Genomic DNA, 26869 nt, shown 5'->3' with positions numbered 1-26869 from the left:
CAATTAAATGATAAAAGGAGAGAGCTGCCAGATGTGGAATCTTGATCACTGCTTTCTTCTTTCAAAAAAAAGAATAAAAATAAATAGGATCGAAAACTTTCCTGACTGAAGATGATCGCTTGGAAGTTGGATCTGGGAACACACATGTCAGGAGCGTCTCAGCAAACAGTGACAGAACTCACAAGCCTCAGATTTTACTCAGACCAGCGCCTTTCCCCCCCTTTGTTGTCATTCCAAAGATCTAATAGACTCCTGTATAAAGGGTTCAAAATTGTTTCTTCTTTTACATTTGGTTCTTCATCTTTCTCGCTTCGTTTAAAGCTATTTTTCTGATCTGTGTTCATGTTACCATTTGCTCCCACGGGAGTGATTAGATGGTGCCAAAGCAGAGTCCTTGAAGCAGCTGAGTGAGGAAGGCGCTTTGCGACAAGAAAAAGTGCCCTGGGACATGAATTGCTTTAATTAAAACCTTCAGGCGAAAGTTACAAGTCTCAAAGTACATCTCATGTAAATCAGATGGCAGTTCCTTACTGCTATTTAATGTTGTTTGATGTGTATTACAGTGGAGCAAATCTGTTTTGCAGCAGTTATACACCTACTGTATAAAATCTGCATTTCTGTGTTTTCGTATTGCCCTGCAGATGTTAAGGAGCCTGTTTATGTGCAAGAGTCAGAGCCCCCAAAGCAGCATTCTGTGTGTGTGTGAAAGCAACAGTTGGAGGCTAAACACTGTTAAATTGCCTGTTGAAAAGAAGAGGCTGTGCAGTAACTTCGGAAGTGGGAGCCTCTCTCATGAATTGCAGGGGTGAACAGGTTCCTCCGAGGCCTCCTGGGATGATGTGCATGGGAAAAGCCCCATCAGAGAGATCAGGCAGTATTTAAAAATATCTAAAAAATTAACACTTGCAACTTTTGCCACTCTGTGTAGGATGAAACAGCACAGATTTTTCTTTATTTTATTTTCTTTATTTTATTCTTCTTTAATATGCATTGATAAGTACCATGCACTTGTGCCTGTGTATATTTTTGTGTGTGTGTGTATATATATATATTTACACACTTTACAAACAACTCTAGTTATATTTCAGGTGCAGGAATTTTCGAAGTCTCTGCCAGCAGTGAGATGCCAAGCTCTTATTTGAATGTTTCCACTCAATATCCCACTGATGCCTTGGTTCCCTGTCGTGCCTGCAGTTGCACTGGAGAGCAGAACTCTCTCCCCACCTCCTCTCCCCTCACTGAACATTCCTCGAGGCGTAGTGCCTGATGCTAAACCTTAGGAATAATGACAAAAATGATTCATTATTAATAAGTTAACCTAGACTATATAAGGCTTGACTTCTTCTGTCTGCCTTTGTGAGTTTGATGCATATTTTCCTTCCAGAGAAAACGAAAAATCCTGCACAGAATAGCCGTGGGGTTCTCTTTATAAGATGTCTGCTTCTGCTTAAGTGGGCTGATGGTAGATTGGAAGCATTTCATTGCTGCTGATGGCAAAGTGATACTTCATACTTCACTGGAGATTGCTGAACTCCATCAGTCCTTTAGTGCTCAGAGTTGGCATGGCTTAGTAGAGAAAGATCAAGGCTAGAAATAAAATAAAATAAAATAATAGAAAAAAAGAAAGGCAGGGGGAGGCAAAATTTCAACCCTACCTTCAGGAGTTTCTCTGCCTGGTGTTGGAAAGCTCGCTCACCACCTGCATGAACTTTTTGCTGTTACCAAAATGGCTACATCTGCCTTCCTTACAGAGTAATAGGTGAATAATTTTGAACTATTCAAGATAAATGAAATATCATTTAGATATTTTCATTTAATGTGCAGGTGTAGACACAGACCTTCCCATCATCAGGGAACTTTACATCTTCAAATTCTGTACCACTAAGTGTCATTATTAGCACAGGCAGACTAAACTTATTTGTCTCCAGTGTATCCCCATCCCTGTTGGCATTCCACATATTTGCTTTGTGAATTTTCCTTTATCAAAACTCCCAGGTTATCCCTCTGCTGCCACAAAATCCCTCAATTGCCTTTCTTTGGACATCTGGTGGTATTAATTGTGTGGTGGACCTCAGACAAGAATATCGTGCCCAGTTACATTCCTGGCAAGTATTATTAGTAGTTATTGTTGGGTATTGATTTGCATTTTCAAACTGCCTTTCATCGAAGACCATTAATGAGCCGTGCAAGGATTAGTTTCTTTTTCAGCAGCTCCAGCAGAGATTGGTGTAAGCAAAGTCGCAACCACCAGTGAGATGTCCAAAAATACTCCTGGTCTCTTGCTGTGCCCCACTGTCCTGTGTGCCTGTTTTGTAGTCTGGGCTGGTGGTGGGATTTAGGTACAAGTTGGTGGGTCTGCTTAATTTTGGCTGTGCCTGCACTGCTTCCTTGTGATGGAAGATGCCTTGAGGGTATGAATATTGGTGTAGTCTCTGTCCTGTGCATGTAAAAGGTCACTGATTTATGGCTGTAGCCTCCTCTTTCCCTCATGATTTAGACAAGCTGGGTCACCAGGTCCCACGTCCTCCAGTTTTGTGGATCTTGTGGCAGATGGAACACAGTGTTGTTCTTGCCTCTGGTGAGAGAGGGGAGTTTGTACAGGAGATTTGCTCAGTACCTTGCTGTGCTGTGTAAGCAAAGAATCCTTCTATCAATTCATACAAGAACTAACCCTGCCTTTTTAAAGGTCATTTCTGTCTCAGTCAGCTCTTAAAGTTCAAGAGGAAATAAACTGCTTAGAGTTGGCATTTTTCAAGTCAAGTGTCAACTTTCCAAGCCCCCAAGCCAGAGAATGCGGAGGAAGGAGAGATTAATAAGTGAGCTGCTTGCTTGATACAGTGATTGTGCAGAAACGTTCCCTTTTTTCTTTCCTCTTTGTGGGGCTTTGTAGTGAAATGGAACATGGATGAAATATCTTACTTTCTCCTTTGCACTTTGCAATGCAGAAGTACCCTAAGCTCTTTAGAAGTGCTTCTTTTCTCATTAGTCCAGTGACAGCAAGCAGAGAGTTTGTCAGCTCCACTGAAGTAGGACACAAGGAACATTTTATGACAATGCCAATACCTGAAAGCTCCTTTAACCACAGAATCTGATTATCCAGTGAGAATAAAGCGCTCTCTCAGAAAGCAGCTGAGGGGTGAAGTCTCCAAGCAGGTGCCCGCCCTTAACTGCATTGACGCCTTTTCCCATGCAGGAGACGGTGGATCGATGATGGAATAAACAGGAGGAATGGGCTGTTTTAATCAGGTACAATGGAGGCAGCAGGGGAGATGATAAGGGAAGACAGGTGGCAATCGAAGGGGGTGCTGAGCACAGACCATTTATTGGCTGCCAAAGTGCCTCTATTGAACACGGGGGATGTGGGCTGGGGGGGACCAGCCCTGCTAATTGTGCTGATGGGCAGCTCCAGAAGAGCTTCAGCTTGTGTGTCCCAGTTATTGCCTTGGGCTTTTAGTCTCGGTCTTGGCAACTTTTTACTTGTCAATTTGTTTTGCTGGACCGTGTAAGCTCTCGCAGAAGGTTTCCTTCTTTCCTTCATAAAGGACTTGGCAAAAATAAACACATCAGCAGCGTTGTCTCTTGTGCTTTGCACCTCTCCTGTGGAAATGGGGATTGTTCAGCCTGGATGAGAAGGCTTTGAGGTGACCTAATTGTGGTCTTCTAGTATCTGAAGGGAACCTACAAGAAGGATGGAGTGAGACTGTTTAAAAGGATATGGAGTGACAGGACAAGGGGGAATGGCTTCAAACTGAAAGAGGGTAGGATGATCTTTAAGGTCTCTTCCAACCCAAATCATTATATGATTCTATGATATTCCATACCACTTACCTGGTGTCATGCTTTGCATGATAACTAAAGGGAGAGCTGGCCAGGGGCCCACTGCTCTGGAACAGACTGGGCATTGATCAGTTGGTGCTGAGGAATTGTTTTTCATTTAGATCACTCGTTTTCCTTGGGGTTTATATGTCTTTATTTTTATTTTATTTTTACATGGCAACATATCATCATTGTCATCATCTTATTTAATTTCAATTATTAAACTCTTCTTAACTCAAGAGTTGTCTTACTTTTACCCTTCCGGTTCCCTGCCCCATCCCACCAGGGTGTGAGTGGCTGTGTGGTGCTTAGTTGCTGGCTGAGGTTAAAGCAAGACAGTGATGAATTGTGGTGCTGAGGACAGAAACTTCTCACTGTACCTGTTGAATCCACACTGAACTATGATCCTTTCCCTCCAGCATGGAGCTGTGTGATGTGTGATTTGTGGTACCAACTGGCTGACACCAAATTACATTGAACAGAGCATTTCTGAGTGGTACAGAAACAAAATGACTTGGTTGTCGTGTCTTTAAATAATTTCGCTATCACAACTTCACCACAAAATAAAGGATCTGACCTCTCTGCTCATCTAGTGATTTTGAAACCTGAAACTGCTGTATAAAAGGCCATTTAGATGTCCACCTGACTGGTTTCTGTATAAAGTATTCATTACAAAAAGATTGCATTGCATGTAGTATTGTTGTTTTATTAAACACTTAAAAATATTGATGCAGAGGAATTGATGTAACAGGGCTATAAATGTAGTTGTTCTGGCAGCTCTCCTTCCACAGTGGAAGGTGCCCTGCAGATAAGTTCTGATAGTGTCAGCAGTCCAGTGGAAGGCTGAAATAGTGCTCTGGATTTCTGGGCGAAACAGGGAAAACAAACATGCACAGGATGTTTTAGGAATGAGGTTACCAGGACTTCATAGTAAGTCTGATTTGGGCATATCGTTTTCATGAGGAAAAATCATGGCTTGGAAACAGGGTGTGAGAAAACCTTTTAGCTCTGCTCAGCTGCCCAGACACAGCTGAGCAGGGAGGAGAGGTGCAGTTGCACAGAATTCCCTGGATTTCTACGAGAGAGGCTGCAGAGCCACTGCAGAAGGAGTGGCAGATATTCCTGGTGTGACAGTCGAGCTTGGAAAGATCCCAGTTCTTTAGTCTCAGTATCTGACACCAGATGGCTGGAGAGCAGCTCTTCTCTGCTTCGTGGGTCTGTGTGTGCTTGTGTATGTGCCCAAAATGGATGTATATGAGAATGTAAAATGATATAATTGGGATGAAGCTTAACCCACACTGGATGTTTTTGGGGCAGTTTCAGCTAACTCTACTGTTTTTCCTCATTCTTGGTCTTAGATTTATGTTCTTGCTTTGATTTTTTTTTCTCCCAGCTTTAAAGGAATATTTTCCCCATAGGGAAAACAGCTACTTGCATGGGCAACATCAGGGTTGCAAGTTGAAGCTCTCAGAGAGTAGGAAATGCCAGAAATCAAGTCACCTACTGCCTCTTTAGTCTGGTTTCCCATAGCATGCACCATTTCTGTTTCACTTGGCAGAGACGTATTATATTGACGTAATGAGCAGCTATTAATGTTTTTCTGTAGAGAAATTTAATAATTTATTAGTTATTTCTTATGCTAGTCCTGTTATACCAGATGCAAACCAAGGAGAAAGTATAACCTTGTTTTTGGGGATGGCAACGTGGACTGTTTGAAACTTTTTCTTTCAGAACACTTTCTTAGCGTTACCCAAGGCTTCTATGGTATGAGGAGCTGCTACTGATTTCAGCAGCAGTGTCAGTGCCCACCACTGGAGCTCAGCACCAAGGACTGCCTTTGAGAAGCTCATGGTGTCACTGGGAGCTCTGGCACAGGCAAGAATTGGAACCAGCTTTTTTCGGGAGACTTTCAGTTACCTTAATGTGAGAGCATTCTCTTTAAGCAATTCCTGTGCTTCATTAGTCTTCCATATTCTGCAGCAAATGAGGCAGAGATCCTGCAGAAAACAGATGCAGTTAGCATTTAATCCTGCTTTGTTGCTGGAGTCTGGTAGGAAAGATCCTCCCCTGCCGTGTCACGTTGTTTGTGCCCAAAGACATGGTGGCACTTGGGAAATTCACGGTTGCAGGTCAGGCTACTTGGTCATGGAATTTTTAAGACTTTTGTAGAGTTAATATGCTTCCATATTGTGGATTTAAGGATTAGCAGGTCTGTTACAATGCTGTGCTCGATATGGCTTGGATCCTGGTAGACTGCTTTGACATAAGTTGAGTCAAAGCAGGTGGGAGGAGGATTTGAGATGGAGTTAAATTGGTGCCTGTGAGAAAGAAAAGCCAAGAACAGCAGTCTGGCAGAGTGCTTGTCACAGAGAACTGAGTGACTTTGCAGCCGTTCCTTTGCTTATATCTGTGCCAGTGTCCCGTGGGTAAATGCTGGGGGGGTAGCACTTAATTGTTTGGGTTTATTTGTTGTCAACAAGTAACATTACGAATTCTCTTCTGAGTGCCCCAGAGAAAACCTAGACAGGTTTTCATCACATAACCTGGAGGGGTTTTCACTGACAAAAGCCTGATGCTGAAATGCTGAGCCGTAGCTTTGTATTTTAGTGAGAGTTGTGGTGGGGGTCCTTTATTGAGTTGTTCTGCAGAAAATATTGTAGATGATTGTGTTTCTGTAAAAACAGGTACTCTTAGATTCAGATATTTAAAAAAAAAAAAAAAAAGAGTGACTGAGCAGGAATATACAATCCTCATTTCAGTACTCATTTCACTGTGGAGTACAGTAATGCACATTGGAAATGAGGTCTCATTGGAAAAGGTAATTTGAAACAGATCCTCAGAACCTTCATGAAGCTGTAATGAGTCACCAGTCTGTGAGGACTCACTTGCTATATTGCATTGGAGGGTTTAATGTTTTGTTTTTCTCATCTAAACACTTTGACCCTTCTTATTTTATTAAGATAAGCCATTATCTAACTGTCAAGAGCCTAGAATTTCAGCAGATTTGTTTCCTGACAAGTTGATTCAGCATGACCATTCTCCTACTCATTTCTTTCCCCACTTCAAGCAAATTTACCTTTTTCTTGCTCCTCTTTATGAGTTCTTCATTCTCTATAGCTCCTCAGCTCTCATGCTGCCTATTCCCAGATGACTTTCCCGCTCTCATGGTATGTTTGAATGTATAACAGGAATGGGAAATATTCTTAGTCACTCGTGATGTTAATGCACCAGTTGCCTGTGTGGTGTGGCTGTGCTTCACATCAGTGCTGGAGAGCCAGCCCAGTGACTTGACAGCTTATGGGGAGGGAGAAGGCTTGTTATGTGCATTTTATAATGTACATCATACTGGGTTAGTTTGAGAAAACTGTACAATGCCTTCACCTTGCTTCCCATTTGTCTGTACAACAAATGAAATCCTTGGGAATGTGGATATGGGAGTCAGTGGGTTTGGTGGAGAAGGACAGAGGGGCTTCATCTCTGTAGATGAAAAGGCTAGTACAAAAAAGAGTGAGGAGTTTTGACTTTCTCCATCATATTTAGGCACGGCCCTGAATTCCTCCAGCCCAGAAGTGTGATTATAGATTGGTAACTGATGGGGCCAACTGCATTATTCATGCTGGTTCAGACTGAAATGAAATCATCGAGGGCAATTTTCTGTGTCACACTTCAAGGTCAGATGAGAGTATTTATTATTCCTTCTCTGTTTATCTGTGAATGCAAATTGAATTTAGTGACTCAAATTGATGAAATGTTAGAAATATAAAACTCATCAGAGCCGACACGAAGCGAAATTACTGGGTAGAGCTGGCCAGTGACTTCACCAGCCCATGTACAGGCCTCTGCTTTGATTAGTAATTATTTCAGTCTTTGGGTTTTCTCATTCCCAGTTTTGTTTCAGTTGTTGTCATTTTTGTTTTCAAAGAAAAAAGTGTAATAACACTTGAAACATTTAGAATTTGAATTAGATGATGTAAATAAAGCCAGCTGCAGAGAGGGTGCTGGATCCTGGCTGGAGAAAGGTTTTTTTTTTTTCCCAAATTTTTCCTTGGGGGTGTTTTTTGGGGGTCTTGTTTGTTTGTTTTCCTCCCTCCTATGGCATTTCCTTTTCTCCAGTGTTTTACTCCCTTGTGTTGGATGTTCAGAGCTGAGTAGGGGGAGATAGGGAAGGGAGCAGCCATTTGACATCTTTTGGTGCTGAAGCTCCCTGTGTTTCCTTGCTGACAGTATTGCCCACAGGCTGCCCTTCCTCACCAGCCAGGGTCATTAGGAGAGCCAAAATGAGGGGCTGCAAAGGGGACTAAATGAGCACGACTCTTAATGAAATAATGGGAATGGAGATACTCCCTTCCCAGCTCCCTGTAATGCATTTTGAACAGTTTAGTGAACGTCTTGGCTTGGTTTGGTGTACCAGTCTGTGGTCAGAAGGCATCTCTGTAGTGTGCATCCTGTTCTCTGCAGTGTTGGAAAGACACTTTAAACTTGTACAGGGTGGGGAGGAATTATTCCTGTCTCAGAGTAGGAGTGGAAACCCTTATCAGTGAATGCTCTTTAAAAATAGACTGTTCTCCGTAATTGCCAAATGCCACATACAGATGATGATACAGAGAGAGATGATACACGGAGTGCTGGCTATATGCTGTGTTAATAACCATAGAGGACGGTTGGTTTTAATTTCTACTTTTTAATTACTTGCATTTTATTAAGAATGTTTAGTATTTGCTTCTCTCCAAGCACCGTGAAGGGAATCAGTTTGCTCAGGGTGCAAGTGTGTCTGACTTCTTGTAGATTCAGAACAAGAACCATGAGCATTTGGACACACCAAAAGCCCTGAATAGATTTGTCTACATAAGCTGTTAGAAATCACTTTGTTATTCAACTATCAGCTTGATTTCTCCTGTACCCAGTTGTACTGAAGACAGCAGCATTTACAAATGTAGTAAGAGCACAGCGAGCAGTGTGGGCTCAGTGGTTTTTAAACACCAGTAAAAGTTTTATTCACCAAATAAATGCCTTTAGTAGAAGCTTTGGCCTTATGGACACTTATGGTTTAGAGGCTTAGAAAAAGGACATTTATGCCTGTAGTTGTCTCACCCTTGAAATATTTTACATTCCAGATTCAGTGATGGATGTTGAAATTGTTAATGTTTCAACGTAAACCCCAAAACAAACCACGGAAGTTTCTCATTTATTAAGACGTTGCTTTCATTCTCATCTTGATGATGGATGTGGGAAGCATGTTTAGTGCTGGGACAGTAAAACTCACGTTGAGTGGCTGATTAAGTATCCGTTCAGGTAGCGCCACCCTGGCCTCTGCATTTTGGCAACATTCCTGGGCTTGGCTCCTCTGGGTCGGTGCCGTCAGCAAAGCCCTGGGTGTTGCAGCAAGTGTGTTGACCCTGTAATGAAAGGAAGCAGAAGGTGCCTGATGTGAATTTCTTTTAGTAAATCTTAGCTCCTGCCAGTCAATTATGGCCGATGTACTGGGGCTGGGGTGGAAAATATGTTATTTCTGTTCTGTAACTGTTCACTTTGATGGCGCTGTGTTTCTGAGCCTGATAGTTATGCTGCTGGTTAGGGAGTAAAATTAAATACTGTCTCACAGATAAAACATCGTCAGTGCAACAATAAAGCTCCAAATGTCTGTCTGCTTCTTATCCATTTCATCTGGCTGCACTAGCAAAATAATTCTCTTTATGTTGTTGCCTCATTATAAATTCAGGATGTTTCGTGTCTTCCTTGTACGTAGAGCAGCCAAGTGATGTATGAACTGCTTATTTTTGAATGATTTGTGATTTATGGAAGCCTGATGATGATGACTTGTGTAAAATGTCTTTGAGAAAATACAAGGTGTGAACCAAGAGAAAGTTTGCAGATGTTTGTGAGCAATAAATAGCAAGAAGAAAGCTTGTTGTCCTACCAACTCTCTGTGGACTGTTTCATGTAGTATTTTGTGTAGCAGTATTTCACATGGCTGTGTGTAAGGCACAGTTAAAGCTTTAAATAAAATGGAGCCCCTGTGATAACTTCCACTAAAGATGATCATATTTTGTGTTGCTTCTCTTTGTGAATGTAGTGAGCAAATAGATAACATGGACCTGTTGGCCTCCACAGGTCCCACCGTTTCAGCAGCCAGAGAGGGTTTGAGGGCAGGGATGGGTGCTGCTGCTTCCCTATGTCCACAATTCTCTGTGAAGAAGAAAGGCAGCAAAAGATGCCAAACAATCTTATTTTGCTTGTTTATCTCTCTAAAATGTACTAGTTTAGGCAGCTCCTTTCTGCAGCCATGCTCTCAGAGCTCCAGTCAGTCTTTTCAGCAGCATTTTGTGGTGAATCAGTTTTTTTCCTCTTTTTTAACGTAAGATGGATATTTTTCAGTTTTGCCAAGCCCACACCTTTCCTTTCCTGTGTCCTGTCCCTTTTTAACTCAGGCCGTTTTTGTCATCACCTATTCCCTTCTGGTTTTCCTTGTTGATTCCCATCCTGGATGATGGATGGTAGGGGTTCCCATCGAGGCAGGTGAGGCAGAGGCTGAGAGGGGAAGTTGTCCGTGTCAGAAAATGGAGGTTGGAAAGATTTTTCAGGGAGGGCACAGACAGGGATGTCCTGCTGCTGTCCAGGACAGGCTGGAGTTACCCAGTTGCTGCTTATGCCTTCATGTTGGCTTTTAAACCTGGGGGAAAGAACTGGATTGAAAAATAACATCCTTGTTCGTCTCTGTTGATCAGTTTCCAGCGTGGTTTATGTGTGTACTGTCTGTACCTGTGTGGATACATTGAGACTCCGAGTTGTCAGGCCTCAGGAATGGGCATTTCTTCATCCAAATGTTTCACTGCAAAACAATTTCCCTTGCTCCTCTTTGCCTCATTAGCTCCTGTGTTAACCTTTTTCTTTTGGACTCTGACATGAAGGTGTCGGTGTCGGCGGCGGTTCCTTTTTCTGTTGCGGGTGTGCGATAGCGCTGTCATCGTGTTTTCCCCCTGTGCTCCCTCAGCGTTCCTCCTGTCACACTCTGGTTTTCGGTGCTTCTCTTTGATGTGATCTCATTCCTGACAGTTGGCCCTGGTACGTACACGTGTCTCATCTTCTCCCGAGTTCCAACATGACCCAGACAGTGCTGCTCTTCTAATTGTCTCTCTGCCGCTCTGGACCTCGTTTCCCTCTCAGGTTGATACACAGACCAGTTCTGTGGCATCCTGTTTGTTTTCCCTGCTATTTTTTTTAGTAACTGAGGTACTTGGCTACTGAAAGGGATGGAATGATTAAAATAATGTTTTATGGATCACTGGTTGGGGGAAACCGTCATCTACTTTTGTAATTTTTGAAGGAGATTATTAAAATGTATCTTACAGCTTCACTGTTCGCTCTGTGCCGTCATTGTTCTCGGTCTTGCAGAGAATATTCTGGAAAATGAAGTTTTATTATTAAGATTGCATTAAAGTGGATTACAGAAAAGGAAGAGCAAAATATGAAGAGTCTCAACAGCTCAGAGCAGAAAGGTGTTGGCATCTCATTCGCTGGGATGTGGAACAAGGAACATTAATAGGCTGATGAACAGAAATGACTTTTTCTCTTTGAGGCTTAGAAAGGTTTACTTTAAACTTGTAAAGATTTTAAAATGCCAGTTCTCCAAGCTTAGGTCGAATGGAGAACTTTGGGCCTATTTTATTTTATATATTTAATGCTCATATTGAGTGAGCAATTACTTCTGAAAAGCCATAGGTGTCACCAGGGTGGAAGAAGAGTGCACAAGTCTGGCTTTAACAGCTTTTGCTTCTGAGCACCTAATTTCAAATCCTGTTTTGTGTCAATAAGAAATAGAACTTTTCCTTTTGGATTTTTTCTCAGAGAGGCAGTTTATGTTGTATTTGGTGCAGTTTCTGAAAGAATTATCAATCTGTCCTAAGAGGGGAAGAAAGGATCCCAATAATGTGCTTTGGCACGGTGTGGAGAGTTGTAAGGAAGTTGAATTTCACGCCTCCCATAGCAAGGAAACCTATGGTAACACTCAGTTCAGAGAGTTGAGGATTGTCCCTGCTTTCATAGACATCTCTGGAATTTAAATTTTATGTACATTAACATCACATTTCTTCTGAGGCTGAAATATAAACAGATGAAGCTGTTATTTCCATGCAGTGGCTGAGGAAATTGCCCATTTGTCTCTCTCTGCTTAACTTTTCTCATGCTTTGAAACAGTTTTTTTCCAGCCTAGTTTGAGAGTTTTGTATGTGGCTGAATGTCTGTGCTCTCCATGAGATGTGCATCTCAAATATTTTTCATTATTTGAGGAAGGAAACCTAGCACATATCTCATTTTTCTTTGTGAATGTCAAATCAATCATAATTTGTCAGTCCACTCAGCTTTTATAGAAACAAGTCACAATATTGGGAGATCAGGAAAAAAGATTTCTCCATTGTCTTATCAAAATGTTTTGCAATAATAAAATGTGAGATCTTGGCTTTTTGGTAGTATTTAATCTGATGTTTGCATTTTTTTTTTTTTTCTGTTCTGACTCTAATCAGGACTGAAGTTCTTTGATAAGAGCAAAAAATATTTGCAGTAAGATTTCCACAGTGCAATTTAATTTGTTATAACACAGTTGGTGAGGGGTTTGTACTTCTGTTTACCCTATGCATAAAAAAAGAGTATTGTTGAACAAACTGTAATGAATCTTAAGACAGGAATTGTGGTTACCTGGTCTCTCCCATCCACTCTGCCCTGTTTTGGAGGCTGACCTGTTGCAGGTTTGGTGAGCTGATCCATGTGCATGTTCCATCACCGCAGATATTACTCTTGGACAGAGGTTCCCTTCTTAACTGATTAATTAAAACAGATCCAAGGAAGAAGTGGTGCCTTGGTAATGCAATTATCCAGTTGCAACTGCAGATGTGAAGCTGTCTTGATGAACTTTCTCCACTTTAATGCAACAATGAAGAGACTATTTCATAGTTCCTGATTCTTAAATTAATCCGTGAATTGTTCCAAATTGAAGTGGAGCTTGAAACAGGTTTCTAATTCATCCAGTGCTTTAAAAGGTATAATATTTTCAAGGAGGAGAATTTTGAGGTAGGGAGACAGCTGCTTTGGAATTTGTGTGAATTCCTACTTAAATTTACCAAGAAATGCAATTTGGTGACCTGGCAGTGCAGATTGTACTTGATTTATACTGAGTGTCCTTTCGGGCAGTATTCCCTTTTGGATCTATCTAAACAATACCTTAACAATAGTATTATTTTATCTAAAAGCATTTTGATTTATTATCTTTTAATTATAATGAGAAATAAGACCCCTCTGAAGCACTCATAAATTTTCCAGCGTTGTTTTTAGCATCAGAGAAACAAAGATCTTCTGTTCCTGAGCAAACTAGGCATGCTGGGTTTGATCTTTTTCGCTTGTTTGAGGGTTTTTGACTTGTATGCGGTACTTTTATTTCATGTCCTGCTCACTCTTTAAATACTTACTTAGTTCAGTCTTGGGTAAAATTGTCATATTTAAATTACGAACCAACTCTTTAACAGTCACAAGAATGATTTCACTTTTTTATTGTTATTCATCCCGTGCTTTGCCAGCAGTTGATCTGTGATGAGCTGCTTGATGTGGTTCTTGGAGCAGCTGCCCATTGGTGTCCCAGCAGCAGCCTGAGTGTCTGAAGGGCACACATGGAGAGCATCTCCAGGAATACACGGATAGTTGTGCATCACCACTTCGTGATGCACAGAGAACCAAGAAAAAGAGGGACCAAGCCATTCTGGTTTAATAAGAGAGTCATGCCCACATTTCAAAAGAAGTGCTAATCACCTGGCCTCAGAAGACATTTCTCTTCCAATGCAGGTTGCTGGCAAGACCAATGTGCAGGTGGTGGCTCTAATTACTTGCTGAGTATTGTCTGTCAGTCAAAGCAGATCATATTAAACCTCAGCTTTACCTCTACTTTGTTAGAAAAAGATGAAAAGATCCAGTAGAACCCAAGACTATGTGCTGTTTGTTAAAAACAAAGCATGTTCTCAAAGGAAAACGGATTGATTTTGAAAGAGATATGCAATTATTTCAATGCTTTGTGTGTGTGAGGTTCCAGTAATTGTGTTGTGCTGCACTAGAAGGCTGTCACTGGGATGGTTCTTCTCTCATGTCTTTTTCTGACAACAGCTGATAAAAAGACTGCAGTTACTCTGTTTTCAGCAGCGCAGCCCTAAGATGAAATGGCTCCAGCCCTGGTGTCCTGTGTCATGGTGATGCTTCTCTCGGGTTTTTCTCATCTCTCTGACAGGCAGTGGTCAAGAATTCACAGGTCTGTGTTATCTTCCTCAGTGCCCGAGTGCTGGAGAAGGCCCGGCAGCAGCTGCAAGAGGAGATCCTTCGGGTTCAGAGCCAGCTCCTGGATGAGAAGAAGAGACGGGAGCATCAGGAAGCGCTGGTCAGGCGGCTGCAGAAACGTGTGGTGCTCCTCACCAAGGTGAGTTTCTAGCTCATGTTTGGAAAAGCCCGTGTCCTTTTTCCTTTCCTCCATATGCAGTCCTTCCTACCTCTTCTTTGTTCACCTCTGTAACTGGGTACTACAGAGTTGCTGCGGGCTCTTCGCACGGTGGGTGCTGTAAGAGACTTGAAACTTGTCTTTAGGACTTCTTTGGAATAAAAGTACTCGTGCCTGCTAAGGCTGTGCTGGTGTTCCCCCCTTCTGGGCTCGTGCTGATGATACGTGACTTCGTCTCAGGCTTGGCACCTGTGTGAGGGCAGAGAATTGAATCATGTTGCTGCTGGAGTGTTTTGAGCCACTGAAGGGAATTTATAATGGCTTTGGCTGCATTGCCTCCTTTCCTAAAGAGAGCGAAACGGCGGCACCTTGTCAACTGTTCCTGTGGAAAAACAATTTACAGAGAGTAAGAGATTTGCCTTCCTCTTATGCTGGAAGTCTGTTCGAATGTAATGGCAGGCACTAGACCAGTAAATTGAAAATTCGTTTTAAGATTCTTTCTATAGGATATATCAAAGAAGTCTGCATCATCCTATATCAGTTGTGCTCTCGTGATGAAATTCTATACAATAATTTTGAAGTCTGTAGAGCATTGAAAATTTTATATTAAATTTTGAGAGCTCTCTTTCCCCAAAGGGAATAATAATTCACTGTAGTCAGGAAGGTAGTTACTTCACTTTCCAAGAATATTCCTTGCAAAACTTCCCTCGTCTGAGCAGTCTCCCTGATCTTATAAAGCTCCTCACGTAAGTGAGTTTATGTGTGTGCAGAAGGTCAGACTCGAGTAGTTAGAGCTCCTGTGAGGGAGCCGGGCACATCCCTGTGTGGGGAGGAAAGAGGGAAAGGAACTGTTCTGTTGCTTGTGCTTTAGGCTTTAATTTTCAGTGTCAACTAAAGCATTTTGATCGATTTTAATTGTGCTGCCCCCAGTTCTGTGTAATTCCACGTCACTGTTGAGCCAAAGAAGCTGTGATATGTGGTGCAGTAAGCAGGGCTCTTGAAGCATGAAGCAGTCACTTTACAAGAGGATATTCCATCAGATCTTCCGACTGCAGAATTTGATGCCATGGAGAGTCACACAAGTGAGAAGAGAAAAATGACAGCAGTTCTTTCTGCTTCACACTGAGGCAGGCACTGCAATCAGGGTGGACGGACCAAACTCTCTCCATGGAAACAGAAAAGGCATCTCTTCTCCTCAGTCTCTCCTACCCCCAGCAGCAGACAGCCCTCGGTAGTGTTCTGGTTAATAAGTATTGCCATGGTTGGATATGACACAGGTGGATACTGAGCCTGGTAAAAAACCCTTCCTTTATGACCTTCTCAGCTATTCAACACGGTGCTGGATTGCTTAGCCCTGAAGGAAGTTTCTCAGATGGTTTGTAAAAAATTCTCTTTGTTAACTTATTTCCAGTGCTCAGCAGAAACACTTTTTGTCATGGAACGCAAAATGTCATTACTTTTCTCTAAGTAGGGGGCAAAAAGACAACAGTACTTTGTCATTTAATGGATTGTACCCTGATTTATTTAGGAAGACAAAGCCTTTGCTTTGTTTGCTGTTCTTCCCCTGAAGAGGAGTAGAGGAAAAGTTGGAAATGTCCTTCATCAGACCATGGCAAAAAATCTTCTGTTTTGACAGGGAAAGTTTTGAGTGTGCTCAGTGGTCCCTCAACTGACCTGTTTTAAAGGAATAAAGTCTTTGCTGTTCTCTGAAAATTTATATTCCATCCAGAGAGTGCTGGGGTCCTTTGTGAAGAAATACAGGCATTATGGAACTTGGACAATCTATCCTTGGCACTGTTTCTCCTACTGGTTGCTCTTCTCATGCAAAATCAGAGGAAGGAATTTCATTTAATTAAAAAAGTATGATATTGTGATTTAAAATGAGATTGAGCAAATATATTGCCCCTTGAAAATAATTATTTTACATTGAAAGCATATCACCTAGAATGGTATTTAATCATCTAATTAGTGGCATCGGTTGTACAGCGTGCTTCTATGTAATTTGAGAATGGAAAAGATGAGTTCACTCTATTGAAGCTTTGTCTTGTTAAATAGGACTGTGAAAATCTAATTTGAGGGACACTATTATATATTTGATTGAATTGCTATTGCTTTTGATAGTATGACTTTTGCATTTGTGTATGTTTGACCCTCCAGCAGGGCAGCGAATCTGTTCCTGTATGCTGAGCAAATAAGGACTGAAAGGCATCAGATGTGTTTAACAGTGCGAGTTTAATGCAGTAACAGTTGTCCTTTCTGTGGGCTCAAACTGGAACATGGAAGTCTCAGACCTTGAACATGTTTTAAAAGATCAGTGGAAAAGAATAAATTGTCCTTCATTTGCTAACAGCAGTATCAAATGTTTCAGTAGTAAATGTCGTCTCTTCAAGAGGTCCTTGCTTTGCCAGTCTGATTCTTTCTCACCTTACTTTTGTGGCTACAGATTTTTTTCCTCAAGATTCAAGCAATGCTTTGTGGCTCTTACAGACTACCTGTCTCACTTGCTCAGTTGCCACGTGCCACAGTCTCTGTCTGTCTTGGTTGGTCTCATATTTCCATTTCAGTACATTTAACTTCCCTGTTCGTATCGTGCTTCCTCGCCTCATTTGCTTCCTTGGGGCTTTCTTGATCTTACTCGAGCCTTTCCCGTTGGTTTAGTGCTTGGAACTGGCACAGTTGTCGGTCTGGGATACTTCAGTGCATCACTACACATCTCTCTTCCCTGGCAGACCTGAAGAACAGCATTCTTCAGTCTTTGATGTGTTTAGTGCAGTGGTCCAGCCCCTTCGACTCCACCACTGACAGGGGAGGAGGAGCTGCATCTCGATTATTCCTGTTGACAAATATATATTGGTTGATCACTTTGTCCCATATGTCCTTGTAAATCCAGTTTTCTGATTTACATGTTTTCAGTGAAACATAAGACTAGATTTGGACACCCTCGAGGCTTTCAGACATTGATAGCTGGAAGGTTTCTCTTGGAGTGTCACTCTCTTCACTTAAGGTGATGAAACAGAAATTGATGTTTGAAGGGATGCATTCACTCACTCAGAGATCTGCCTGGCTGGGTTTGCTGTCTGTTGTGCTGTCTTTTTGTTTTGCCTTGGCTCAGAGTTTTTTGGGGAAATCTTTAATCTTTGTTACCTGAGGTGGTTACGATGCAGCAGTACTGGCATGCTGGGGAAAGACCTAGTCCACCTCTGCCCTTTTTCCTGTTTGATTTCCTGCTGTATTTGTTTTGAATGCCATGTTTACCCACACAGTTTTGAATTTAACTTTTGTGTTGTTTTTAAGCTTGTGAGTATTTCTCTTTTTCTGGTCTTTGTTTATGAAGCAGTTAAAAACAGTCAGTTCTGCTACTGAATGGCTAAAATTTAAGTCTCTTAGGAAATTTTATATGACACAGAAGTCTCCCAAAATGAAAAGCCCTTTCTGAAAGTCCTTATCTGAGGGCAAGCAGCTGATTGAGTCGATATGTCATGGAAAGACTGTATGAAGCTGCAGAGTGAGTTAGGATCAGCCCATACCACGTGCAGCAGGTTTGACCAGAGACAAAATGCCCTGCTTTGTGCAGCCAGTGTGTGTGATCCTTCACAGGAAGCTCAGCACTCAAAATGTGAAGCCCAGTTTCAGTTGTAACTTACTCCAAATGAGTCCAATTCACTTCTCAAAATGTAGACTTTGTGAATGCACACTGCCATAATTGCTTCCCTTGCTCTGAGATAAGGCATAATGCAACGAGTGAATTAATCTGCTTGTACTGGATGTTGTTGTTTCACTGTGTTTATTTCCCGTCTGTGCTCTCGTCTGCCTTTGGGTACTTTGCTGCCCGGAGAAGAGGCTGAAAAATTCCCTTTTGTTTCCTGAGCTTTCAACCAGATCATGTGATGTGATAGGAAATCTGTTTCTATTGAGACATAATTTAGGCCATCACCATAAAAGTTGGAGATTAAACAAGTATTGATTAACCAGCTCCAGCTGACTGTTGATACCACATGTTCCTGGAGATATCAGTCAGTGTGAAGTATATTAGTGACTCCCAGAGCTGAGAGTGGCAAAGATGCATCAGAAATGGGACTAGGTAATTAAACTGTTCATTAAGCATGGCAGATGCGGAGTTCATGACTTGATTTGCCATCTGCTTTGTTCTGTAATCAGTAAAGATTTAAAATAATGCTGATGGCTTCTCTGTCATACTGGGTGCTGCATTATGCTTTTTCTTAGGAGGTAGACAGATGATTTTAAAGCTCAAGGAAGGATCTTAAAGTTCTGAGGGCTCAGCGAAGAAGGTGAATTAACCCTTTTCCTGGGATATGTAAAAAATCAGCTGTAAATATTGCAGTCAGTGTTGCACTCAGTAGCTGGAAAAAGAGCCACCCTGGCAAACAGATCCTTGTGCCAGACGTTCTTTTGGGTGTGATACCTGTGCTCTGCTCTGCATCCAGGTAGCACACTGGCTTTGGGGCAGATGGGAGCGTCTCCTCTGGGTTGTGAGCATTGGAATGCTTTCCCTGGCTGTTTCCATACTTCTTCCTTCAACCCACTTCATGACTCTGTGTGTCATTTCAGCAGTGCTGTTGCTTGTGCATCACCAGCTGTGCTGCTGCTCTACTCATGCCTGTTAACTGCTGTCATCCTGACCCTTGCCAAGCCTTTCCTTCTGCTCACTGGGTCTCCCCTTCATAGATTTTTATAAACTCAGGGAAGTTAGGTTCTTTTTATGCCTGCAAATAAATACATTTTAAAGCAGTTCCACTTCTGCCTCTTCAGAGATTCAGCAAGGCAAGTTCTGTGGGCTGGAGTAGTGCTTACACCATCCTGTGTGTCTAAGAAGAGGGAGACTCAGCAGCCTTTTAAACTGAGCACAGGTTTCTCTAATTTCAACTTGATTATGTTAATCAGTTCAATAGTTTCAGCAGAAAGGTGTTTGGTAGTTTGGGGGGAGGAGGATAAGAGCAGAAGAAGACAGAAGATCATTAACAGCTGTGGGACAGAGGGAATGAGGGGATTGCTGCCTGTGGAGTGCTGGGGCTTGGAGCAGATCGCTGTGGAATTGTAATTTTTAGATGCAGTAGCATCATCAATTTTAATTCCCAGACTCCTCTTGCAGGGTGCCTTTTTTAAAGGATGAGGACCAACAGGTCAGAGATGACGTAGGTGATTTTATGAATAATCTCCTCCCCTGCAAGATGGTTTTAGATTGATCCCAAGTTCAGTCTGATGCAGGGTGCTTGTTGGGCTTCCTGTTTGTGGTTTTCTCAGGAGTGTCTGGGTTACTGGATAAAGCACATGGAGTTTTTTTACCTTCCATATCTAATGCTTTCTAGGATCTGTTGACCTGATATCAAACATCTGTAGATCTCAGAGTCTGAGAGTGATTTTTCTCCTTTGCCTGTGCCCTCTAATTTGTCTGTTTTGGAGTTTTTTATTTAGCTTCTAATGGAATGGTCTAACTCCAATTTCATGGAAATTGCTCCAGGAAATACAAAAGAACAAGTATAAATTTTACCAGCCTCAGCATAGTCTTGGCTGTGCAATGCAATTTACTCAGCCCAGCACCTAGAAAAGCACAGCAGTGTTGGTGACTTCACCCTGGCCTTGCCATGAACCAGCCATATGTTTATTGAAATGGTTTCATCTGCAGCACTGCCCTTTTTGTAGCTTTTGTAGCTTCCTGAGCTGAATCCCACAAAGTGGTAATTTTTGCAGAGATTGGTACAATGACAAACCAACTCTGTGCTGATTTATACTTGATGCTTCCTTATATTCATTACAAGATCTTATTTGCATGCTTGACATTTTAAAATACTGTGTTTGGAATGTGTTATTTATTTTGAGACCTTTATTAAGCAACCTCAATCTAAGGGTTTAATTGTTACTGATAGCTAAGAGTCTAATTACCTCAGTAAAATATCATGGCTATATTAAGCAAATGGCAATTGTCTTCCAGAATAAAATGAGTACAAGCTATTTTCCTTTGAAACAGGTTGTTCCACAGGGCCTGCTAATATAATTTACTAACACAATTGCAGAATCTCTCAATAAAGAATGAATAAGGAGAGCTGAAATCGATGTGTTTGGAGAAGAGGCTGGCTGTAGTAGTTTCAAAGCAGTGCCCAAAGACCATCTGGGAGGAGGAAGTATTTTTAAACTAAACCAGGTTCTCTAGTGAGATCTGCAGATTCTGGAAGGCAGGAGAATGTGTGTTTGCTGGTGATGGCTCCCAGAGCAGTTGCATGCTTTTCTTTTGCTTTGTTTACTTGGCCTGATTTGGTCATAGGTTTACTACTCACTTGTTTTTACTCAGTGCAGAGTTGTTGAGTTCTCACTTATTTATCCTGCTCCAAAATGACTTTTCAAAGCCCAAGAGTTCCCTTAGTTTCTGACTTTTCAGTCTGTATCTGTCAGGGGAATCTGGCTCTGAGATGCCAGAGCTTGTTCAGGGGCTGTGGGCACTGCAGATGTTTGTGAGCGAGTCTGCCCTTGCCTTTTGCTTTCCACTGGATCCTCTCTAGTGAGAGCTTTTGCTCTTGGTCTTTTGCCCTAATTCTTCATAGCTAGTGGATAAATTTGCCTTTTCACTGACTTTGGGTATTCTGCTTTGTGTACCCGTGTGGGTACCTGTAGGAATTTGTCCCACGGAGGATGAAGGTGATGTGCTTTGTTAGAGAAGAGCTTCATCACTTCAGGGCTCTCAATGTGGAATTGCTGAGTTTTAGTTCAAATGACCAGCCTGGAGGCAGAAGATGAATTGGCTGGTGGGCCTTGCTTCCTCTTCCCTTTCAGAAGCAAAAAAAGAGCTCATAAAAATTATCTTAGCAATTTTCTGGGAATTGGTTTTGTGTCATTCTTTCCCTTGCCTTATGTGTACCTGGTAAACCTTGTAATGATAAAAATATGGAGTTCGTTATTATCTCTATATCTGATGTTTTTGAGGTGGAGGTACAAGGACAGCCTCTGTATTCTATTGATGTTATGGCTGACATAATTTCTATTTAAGCAGCGTGTTTAGAGAGTTTTTTAAAATTTTATAACAATTCAGAATATGAAGCAAAGTTAAAAGTTATGTGTTATTTTATGAGGTATTTGTGAAGAACAATAGAAATGTGATCTTTTTTCCCCCAGAATACTGACTGGATTCTGCTTTGTTCTGCCACCACTAGATATTAATGCTCAATGCTAAGAGGTTATATTATGAAAATTAGAAATATACCCATAAAAGAATTTATATGACCTTCAGTTCTCATATTTCTCCGAGAGAAAGGGCTGTAGGACTTCTAAAGGTAAAATATTCAATAAAAAGAAATTAGGTTAATCCAATGTTATGGCTGAGAATTTAAACTCACCCAGGTCAGGTAATTCAAAGTTATAGTTCCCTTGATGCGTGTGCTGTAACATTTATTCCTTAGCTCCTCAGCTCTGAATTATGAAGGATGGTTGAGCGGGTCTGGCAGAGAAGCAGGCGGGAAGATGGATGGGTGGAATGAGGGAGTTATTGCTGGGGGAAGTCAGGCAGAACAAACCTCACTGCTGAGCCTCAAACGAGGGAAGGGCGACAGCAAGAGGGGGCTCCGTGAGGTGGCTGGGCCTGGGCAGCATCCAAGGACAGGGAAGGGGGCATTGGATTTCTGAGCAGCAGGCTCTGAAATACCAGCAAGGATAAGCTGCAGAAGAGGGTGATGATGGTGTGGTTTTTCTTTGGATTTTTTTTTTTTTTTGTTTGTTTGTTTTCATTTCTTTGTTCTTCAGATACTTATGGTTTGAAGGCATTAATATCAGTGCCTCTTAGAGTGGTGGCATTGCCACAGGAACTGCAGCTTTGAATTTCTGACTTCTCTCTGTTTTAATTCTCAGCCATAAAACTGGATTAACTGGGTTTGCTTCAAGTTGAATTGCAGTGGATTTTTTTAAAGGATAGGAGAGAGAGATAATTAAGTAATTGCACAGTAGCTTATTTCAACATGTGATGTGAGCCTCTGGTAAGAACAGCTGCACTACTCTGACTCCAGTCAGAGCATCCTTTCAAATGAAGCCCAAAAATCTTTAGAAAAGGACTGTCTGGAGAATTAAGGAGGTTTGGATTACTTCTGGCACAGGATCATGCAGTACTGACTGTTTTGTTCAATGTGTGTTCACAACATCTCAGGTCAGGCTTTGCTTAAATTGATGAATATATTAGAAGTCAAATGAGGTTTTACAAAGCATCATGGAAATGGTCTCTGACCCATGATTTGTTGCGTTGAGGAGAAATGTACTTTTATGAACACATTTGCTTAGGTAGTATTTCAGATAGAGTCAACAACATTATTAAATAGAAACAATAGAAAATGTGGAGAATTGGTCTAGTTTCAGTTAATGAACTCTGGTTGATGTAAGGAGATTATACTACATGTTTCTCAATAAACAGAACAGCTGCTGGGTTTTTTTTAGTGTTTTATGGGGCATCTAGACCAGGACCACTGAAGAATATTAACCATAAATTTGCCTGTGTGGGTGGAACCAGTTTGAGACAGTGGGGGAACTAAGGCTTCATTTTCTGTCTGTCTGAATCCAGAGGTTCAGGATTTCCCTAGAAAGCCCACTGCCTTTTTGAAGTCAAGAATTTGGAAAGGGATCAACAGGTAAAGTGTGTGAGCCAGGAAAAGAAGATAAGCTTTTTACATCAAGATGATGTTGAACTTTCCTCCTGTTGCGAGGAGGAGATCTCTTTGCACGAGAGTTTTATTTCATAGAGGTTGTGTGTAGGAAGGTCCTACAACCCTGCAGGATATCCAAGCCACTTTTTAAGTGCAGGGAAGCACAGCCAGAGCAGCGTTTCAATATGTCTGTCTGTGTCTGCATCTCCTTTAGTTTCCTCAGGCAGTGAAGTCCAAGGATTCCAGTGGATGTGTTCCTTTGCTTGCCATTGTGTTGTGTCTGTAGAAAGTGCAACGGGCTTATTCCAGTGCCCTGTCATCTCACGTGCTTGCTCCTGTGGCAACTCTGGGGAAAGTGGAGACTCCACCCTACTTGGTCTTCTAGTCCATGTTGGTTTGGGTGACATGAGACTGTGTGTAAGGAACTGACAGAATAGTTAAAGTGAAAGTAGTTGAAGAGAGGGTCATTTTTAAACTGATCACTTTCCTGCAAGTGTTTGAAAAGGTTTGTGCTGATCTCATGCCTGGGAGCTGCAGACACCTGGGGGGCTGGGTTTGGCATCAATGACAAGTATTTTTCACAGCAAAATTTGTGTTCTGCTAGTTCTCTGTGCCAACCCGTGCTGTAACTGCAGGATCTGTTGTTTTGCTGCAACTGAATACTCTTCCCCCACCCCTTTGCTCCCTCTGAGATGAGCATCACAACCCCTCTTGGGTTATCTCCACCCCGCCAATGGCACTCTGGAGCTCACATCTGCTTGTCCTGAGCGCCTGCACGGAGCTGTAAAATCTAAATATGGAAAGAAATGGGTGACAGGACTTGGGGCTCACTGTCCTTGTGTGCATTTGAAGGAGAGAATCAGACTACAACAAGCAGCAGGTCCTAGGGAAAGCTTTGACCTACTTGACTGCATAGCACGTAGATTTGGAGTGAGGTGCATGGGCTGTGCCTGAAGTCCTGTGGGCTCAACCTCCATGGGACGGAGCCAAGAACTCATTCCCCTTTGAGGGAGAGGAGCTGCTCTTACTCCCTTTCCCCCTCTGATCATGTGATTAAATAAAGGTAAGCATGAATGTAAAGTAACATCTCTTTCAGTTCATGCACACAGCACAGAATCATGTGCTTCTACAGGGCATGTGCAAAATGATTTTCCAAAATGGATGTGTAGTTCTCAAAATGATCTAGTGCCTGAATTAGCAGTTTAGGCAATGTGACTCTTCTCAGTTGCTGTTTTTTCAGACACGTACGGAAGCTGCAGGAGTTTTATGTTTTATGCTTGTAACTGTAGTTCTGCTCTGTAAATAGCATTTCCAGTTTTGCAGATAAGGAAACGCTTTCTGGCTTTAATAAATTAATTTTCTGTCAATAACATACTACCTTTGGAGACCAAGTTTCTAGGTTGACATTTCTATTACATTAATTACAAAAGAGGAGATGCTGTGCTTGTTTTGTCATTGGGAAATGCCATTTGCCAAGTTATTGGAAAGCTGACCTTGTCAGAAGTGTTATTGCATTATCCCGTGGTGAGGGCCACCACAACTGAGCGACAAGAAAAAAATGCAGAAAGAGAAAAGCAATTTCAGGAGATATAATGAAATCAAAACAAAATGCCTCTTTTATCCCTCTCCAACGTGAAGATCTTTATTAAGATAGCGTATTGTAAGAGTTTGATGCTGAGGGGTAAAAAAGCTTGTGAACCACTCTGGATTGGTTTTTAAAAATGAAAATCACCATACAGGAGAATTTTTGACCTTTTGCATGAAGTGAACATGAACAAGTGGCTGTACTTACTCCAGTGACATCTCTCCCACTCCCTGTTTTAACCACTGTATCCCTGACCATCATCCTTCTCCCCTCTTACTCATTCTACACCTGAGGCTGTGGGGGCTCAGCCCCAGCCCCCATGCAAGGGTTGGGGGTAACCTGTTGCCACCTCAGCTCTTGGAGGGTCTCCCTGGAAGCAGTTTTATTTCCCACCTCCAGTTCACTGTGCACTCCCTTAAGTAAATCTCAGCTCTTCTGTTTGCTTCTAGCGAAATGCCAAGCAAATCATCTGTTTGTTTTCTCCTTCCCCTCCCAGTTTAAAGACAAAAAGCTATTAGTGTTCTCAGAGCCATTCCTTGTTCTCCCTAAGCGCTGAGGGTCGGCAGCAGCCGCACATTCCTCCTGCTCTGCCTCAATGTCCCATCCAGGCACAGCTTTGCTGGGCAGCCCAGGTGATTTGCCTTTTGCAAGGACCTGCCTGCTTTCATGTACCTCTAAACAATCCTCTCCACTCCTGAGCAGGCAAGACCCACTCAGCTTAGTGACCGTCTCTTCTCTGGACATGTGTTCTACAGCAGCAGTGACTGATTCTGCTCATCCCTGGGGTGGAACCCTCACAGAGGTGCAGGTCACGGGAAGCTCTGTGAGTGGTTCATAATAGACCATGTTCATCACACTTTAAAAGCTTTAAATGGGATCTTTTCTACAAAAGAAGTTATTTAAAAAAAAACCCAGAAAGCTCTTTAACCTACCCCCTCCTTTTATGTGAGCCAACATGTTTCTTATGTAATACCTGTGCACACGAATTTGTCATGTGTGGTGTTAACCTGAGGCTATGTTTGTAGCCCTTGCCTTCCAATATTGACTTTTTACTTGCATAAAAGAGAGGAAAAAAAACCCCTGCTGAATCCCTTGAAAATACCCTAAATAGGAGCCTGAGCAGCTGTAAATAACAGCCAGGTTTACAGCTTAACTCTCTAGAGGTATAAGCTGAAGGATGTGAAACATCAGTTCTGAATGTGATGTTTTCCTTCAGGTAACACAAGTAAACCAGAAATCCAGAAGTAATTAAATGTGCACACCTTCCCTGCCTCGCTTTTCTCTCTGCTTGGACATGGATTAGTGACTTCTGAGGTTCTGAAGCTCCTTCTGCTGCAGTTGTTGGTGCATCTTCTGCATCGAGTCTTGTCCTCTGTTGGGGTTCAGTCCCTAACATTGGGAATTGATCCCTCCAAGGGACCTCCAGTTGATGCCTCTGAATCTGTATCTCACCAAAAATGCTGTGACTTTCTCAGGAGGTCTTATGACATTTCACCTACCTGGGGTGAGTTTGGGGTTTTCTTTGTCAGTGTTTATGTTCTCACTACTTCTGCCTCTGCAGAGGGACTAGTTTTCCTTCAAGAAGAGGGAGCTGGGATGTGGAATTGTTGCCCCATGTCAGCCAGCAGTTACACAGGTTTAATTTCAATGTCAAACTGTTTCACTGAAGGAACTGGATCTCTTAATTGCAGATAAAACATCCATGTGGTCATTTCCAGTTGAATTATCAGTAAGAGCAGATAAAGGACTTCCTGCTTTACTGGATGCCCAACAATCTGCATCAGAAGTTTTGATTTGTTATTAACTTTTAATATGCTAAAAGGAAGACTAATAAAATTAAATGTAAATTAGAAAGTTCACATTCTTCAGGCAAATACAACTTAAGAGAAACAGTGTCCTCTCATTTTGCCACATTTTTAAGATGTAACAAGCACAATTGCTGCTCTCCCCAGGGACAGCTTTGGGACTTACAGGGTTTATTCAGCCAGACCAGTGAGTTCTTTTTCTTGGCAATTCTTTCCCCCAGGAAGCAGTGATAAGAAACTCTGAGGGGAGGAACCTTGATACATTGCTTGTCCTTTCTCTTTTTTGTCTTTGGACTGGAGGTAAATGTGTTATAAATATCTGACTATTAATGCTTGGTAGACTTATGAGAGCTGTTAACAACTAATGAAGGTTAAATGCTATCTATTTTGGGAACCTGAATGACACTGTCACTCATTTTTATTAGTACTCGATGTTTAGAGCTGCATTATTCCTTCTGTCATTGCTGTGGGGTGGAGAAGCACCATTATCTCAGTTATAAAAGAGGATGGGGAACAGAGATGCTTGAATAAAAGGGCTGAAGACCTGAGCCCTGGTCAA

The 26869-nt window shown here is 42.0% G+C and overlaps 1 protein-coding gene across 1 annotated transcript in view; it reads left to right on the top strand.

The window, feature by feature from the left end:
• The window catches only part of MAD1L1 (mitotic arrest deficient 1 like 1), a 344432-nt gene that overhangs the window by 86946 nt on the left and 230617 nt on the right, over window positions 1-26869 (top strand). Inside the window, exon 11 of the mRNA XM_027878245.1 lies at window positions 14122-14266. Within this exon, the coding sequence (XP_027734046.1) occupies window positions 14122-14266 (145 nt within the window). The remainder of the gene's footprint in view (window positions 1-14121; window positions 14267-26869) is intronic.

This window comes from Empidonax traillii, unplaced genomic scaffold (assembly GCF_003031625.1).
Source record: "Empidonax traillii isolate 1590-97213 ecotype Southwest subspecies unplaced genomic scaffold, ASM303162v1 scaffold39:size2480183, whole genome shotgun sequence".
NCBI lineage: Eukaryota > Metazoa > Chordata > Aves > Passeriformes > Tyrannidae > Empidonax > Empidonax traillii.
Note: the sequence above shows the minus strand (reverse complement) of the source record. Positions and strands in the feature narration are given on the sequence as shown.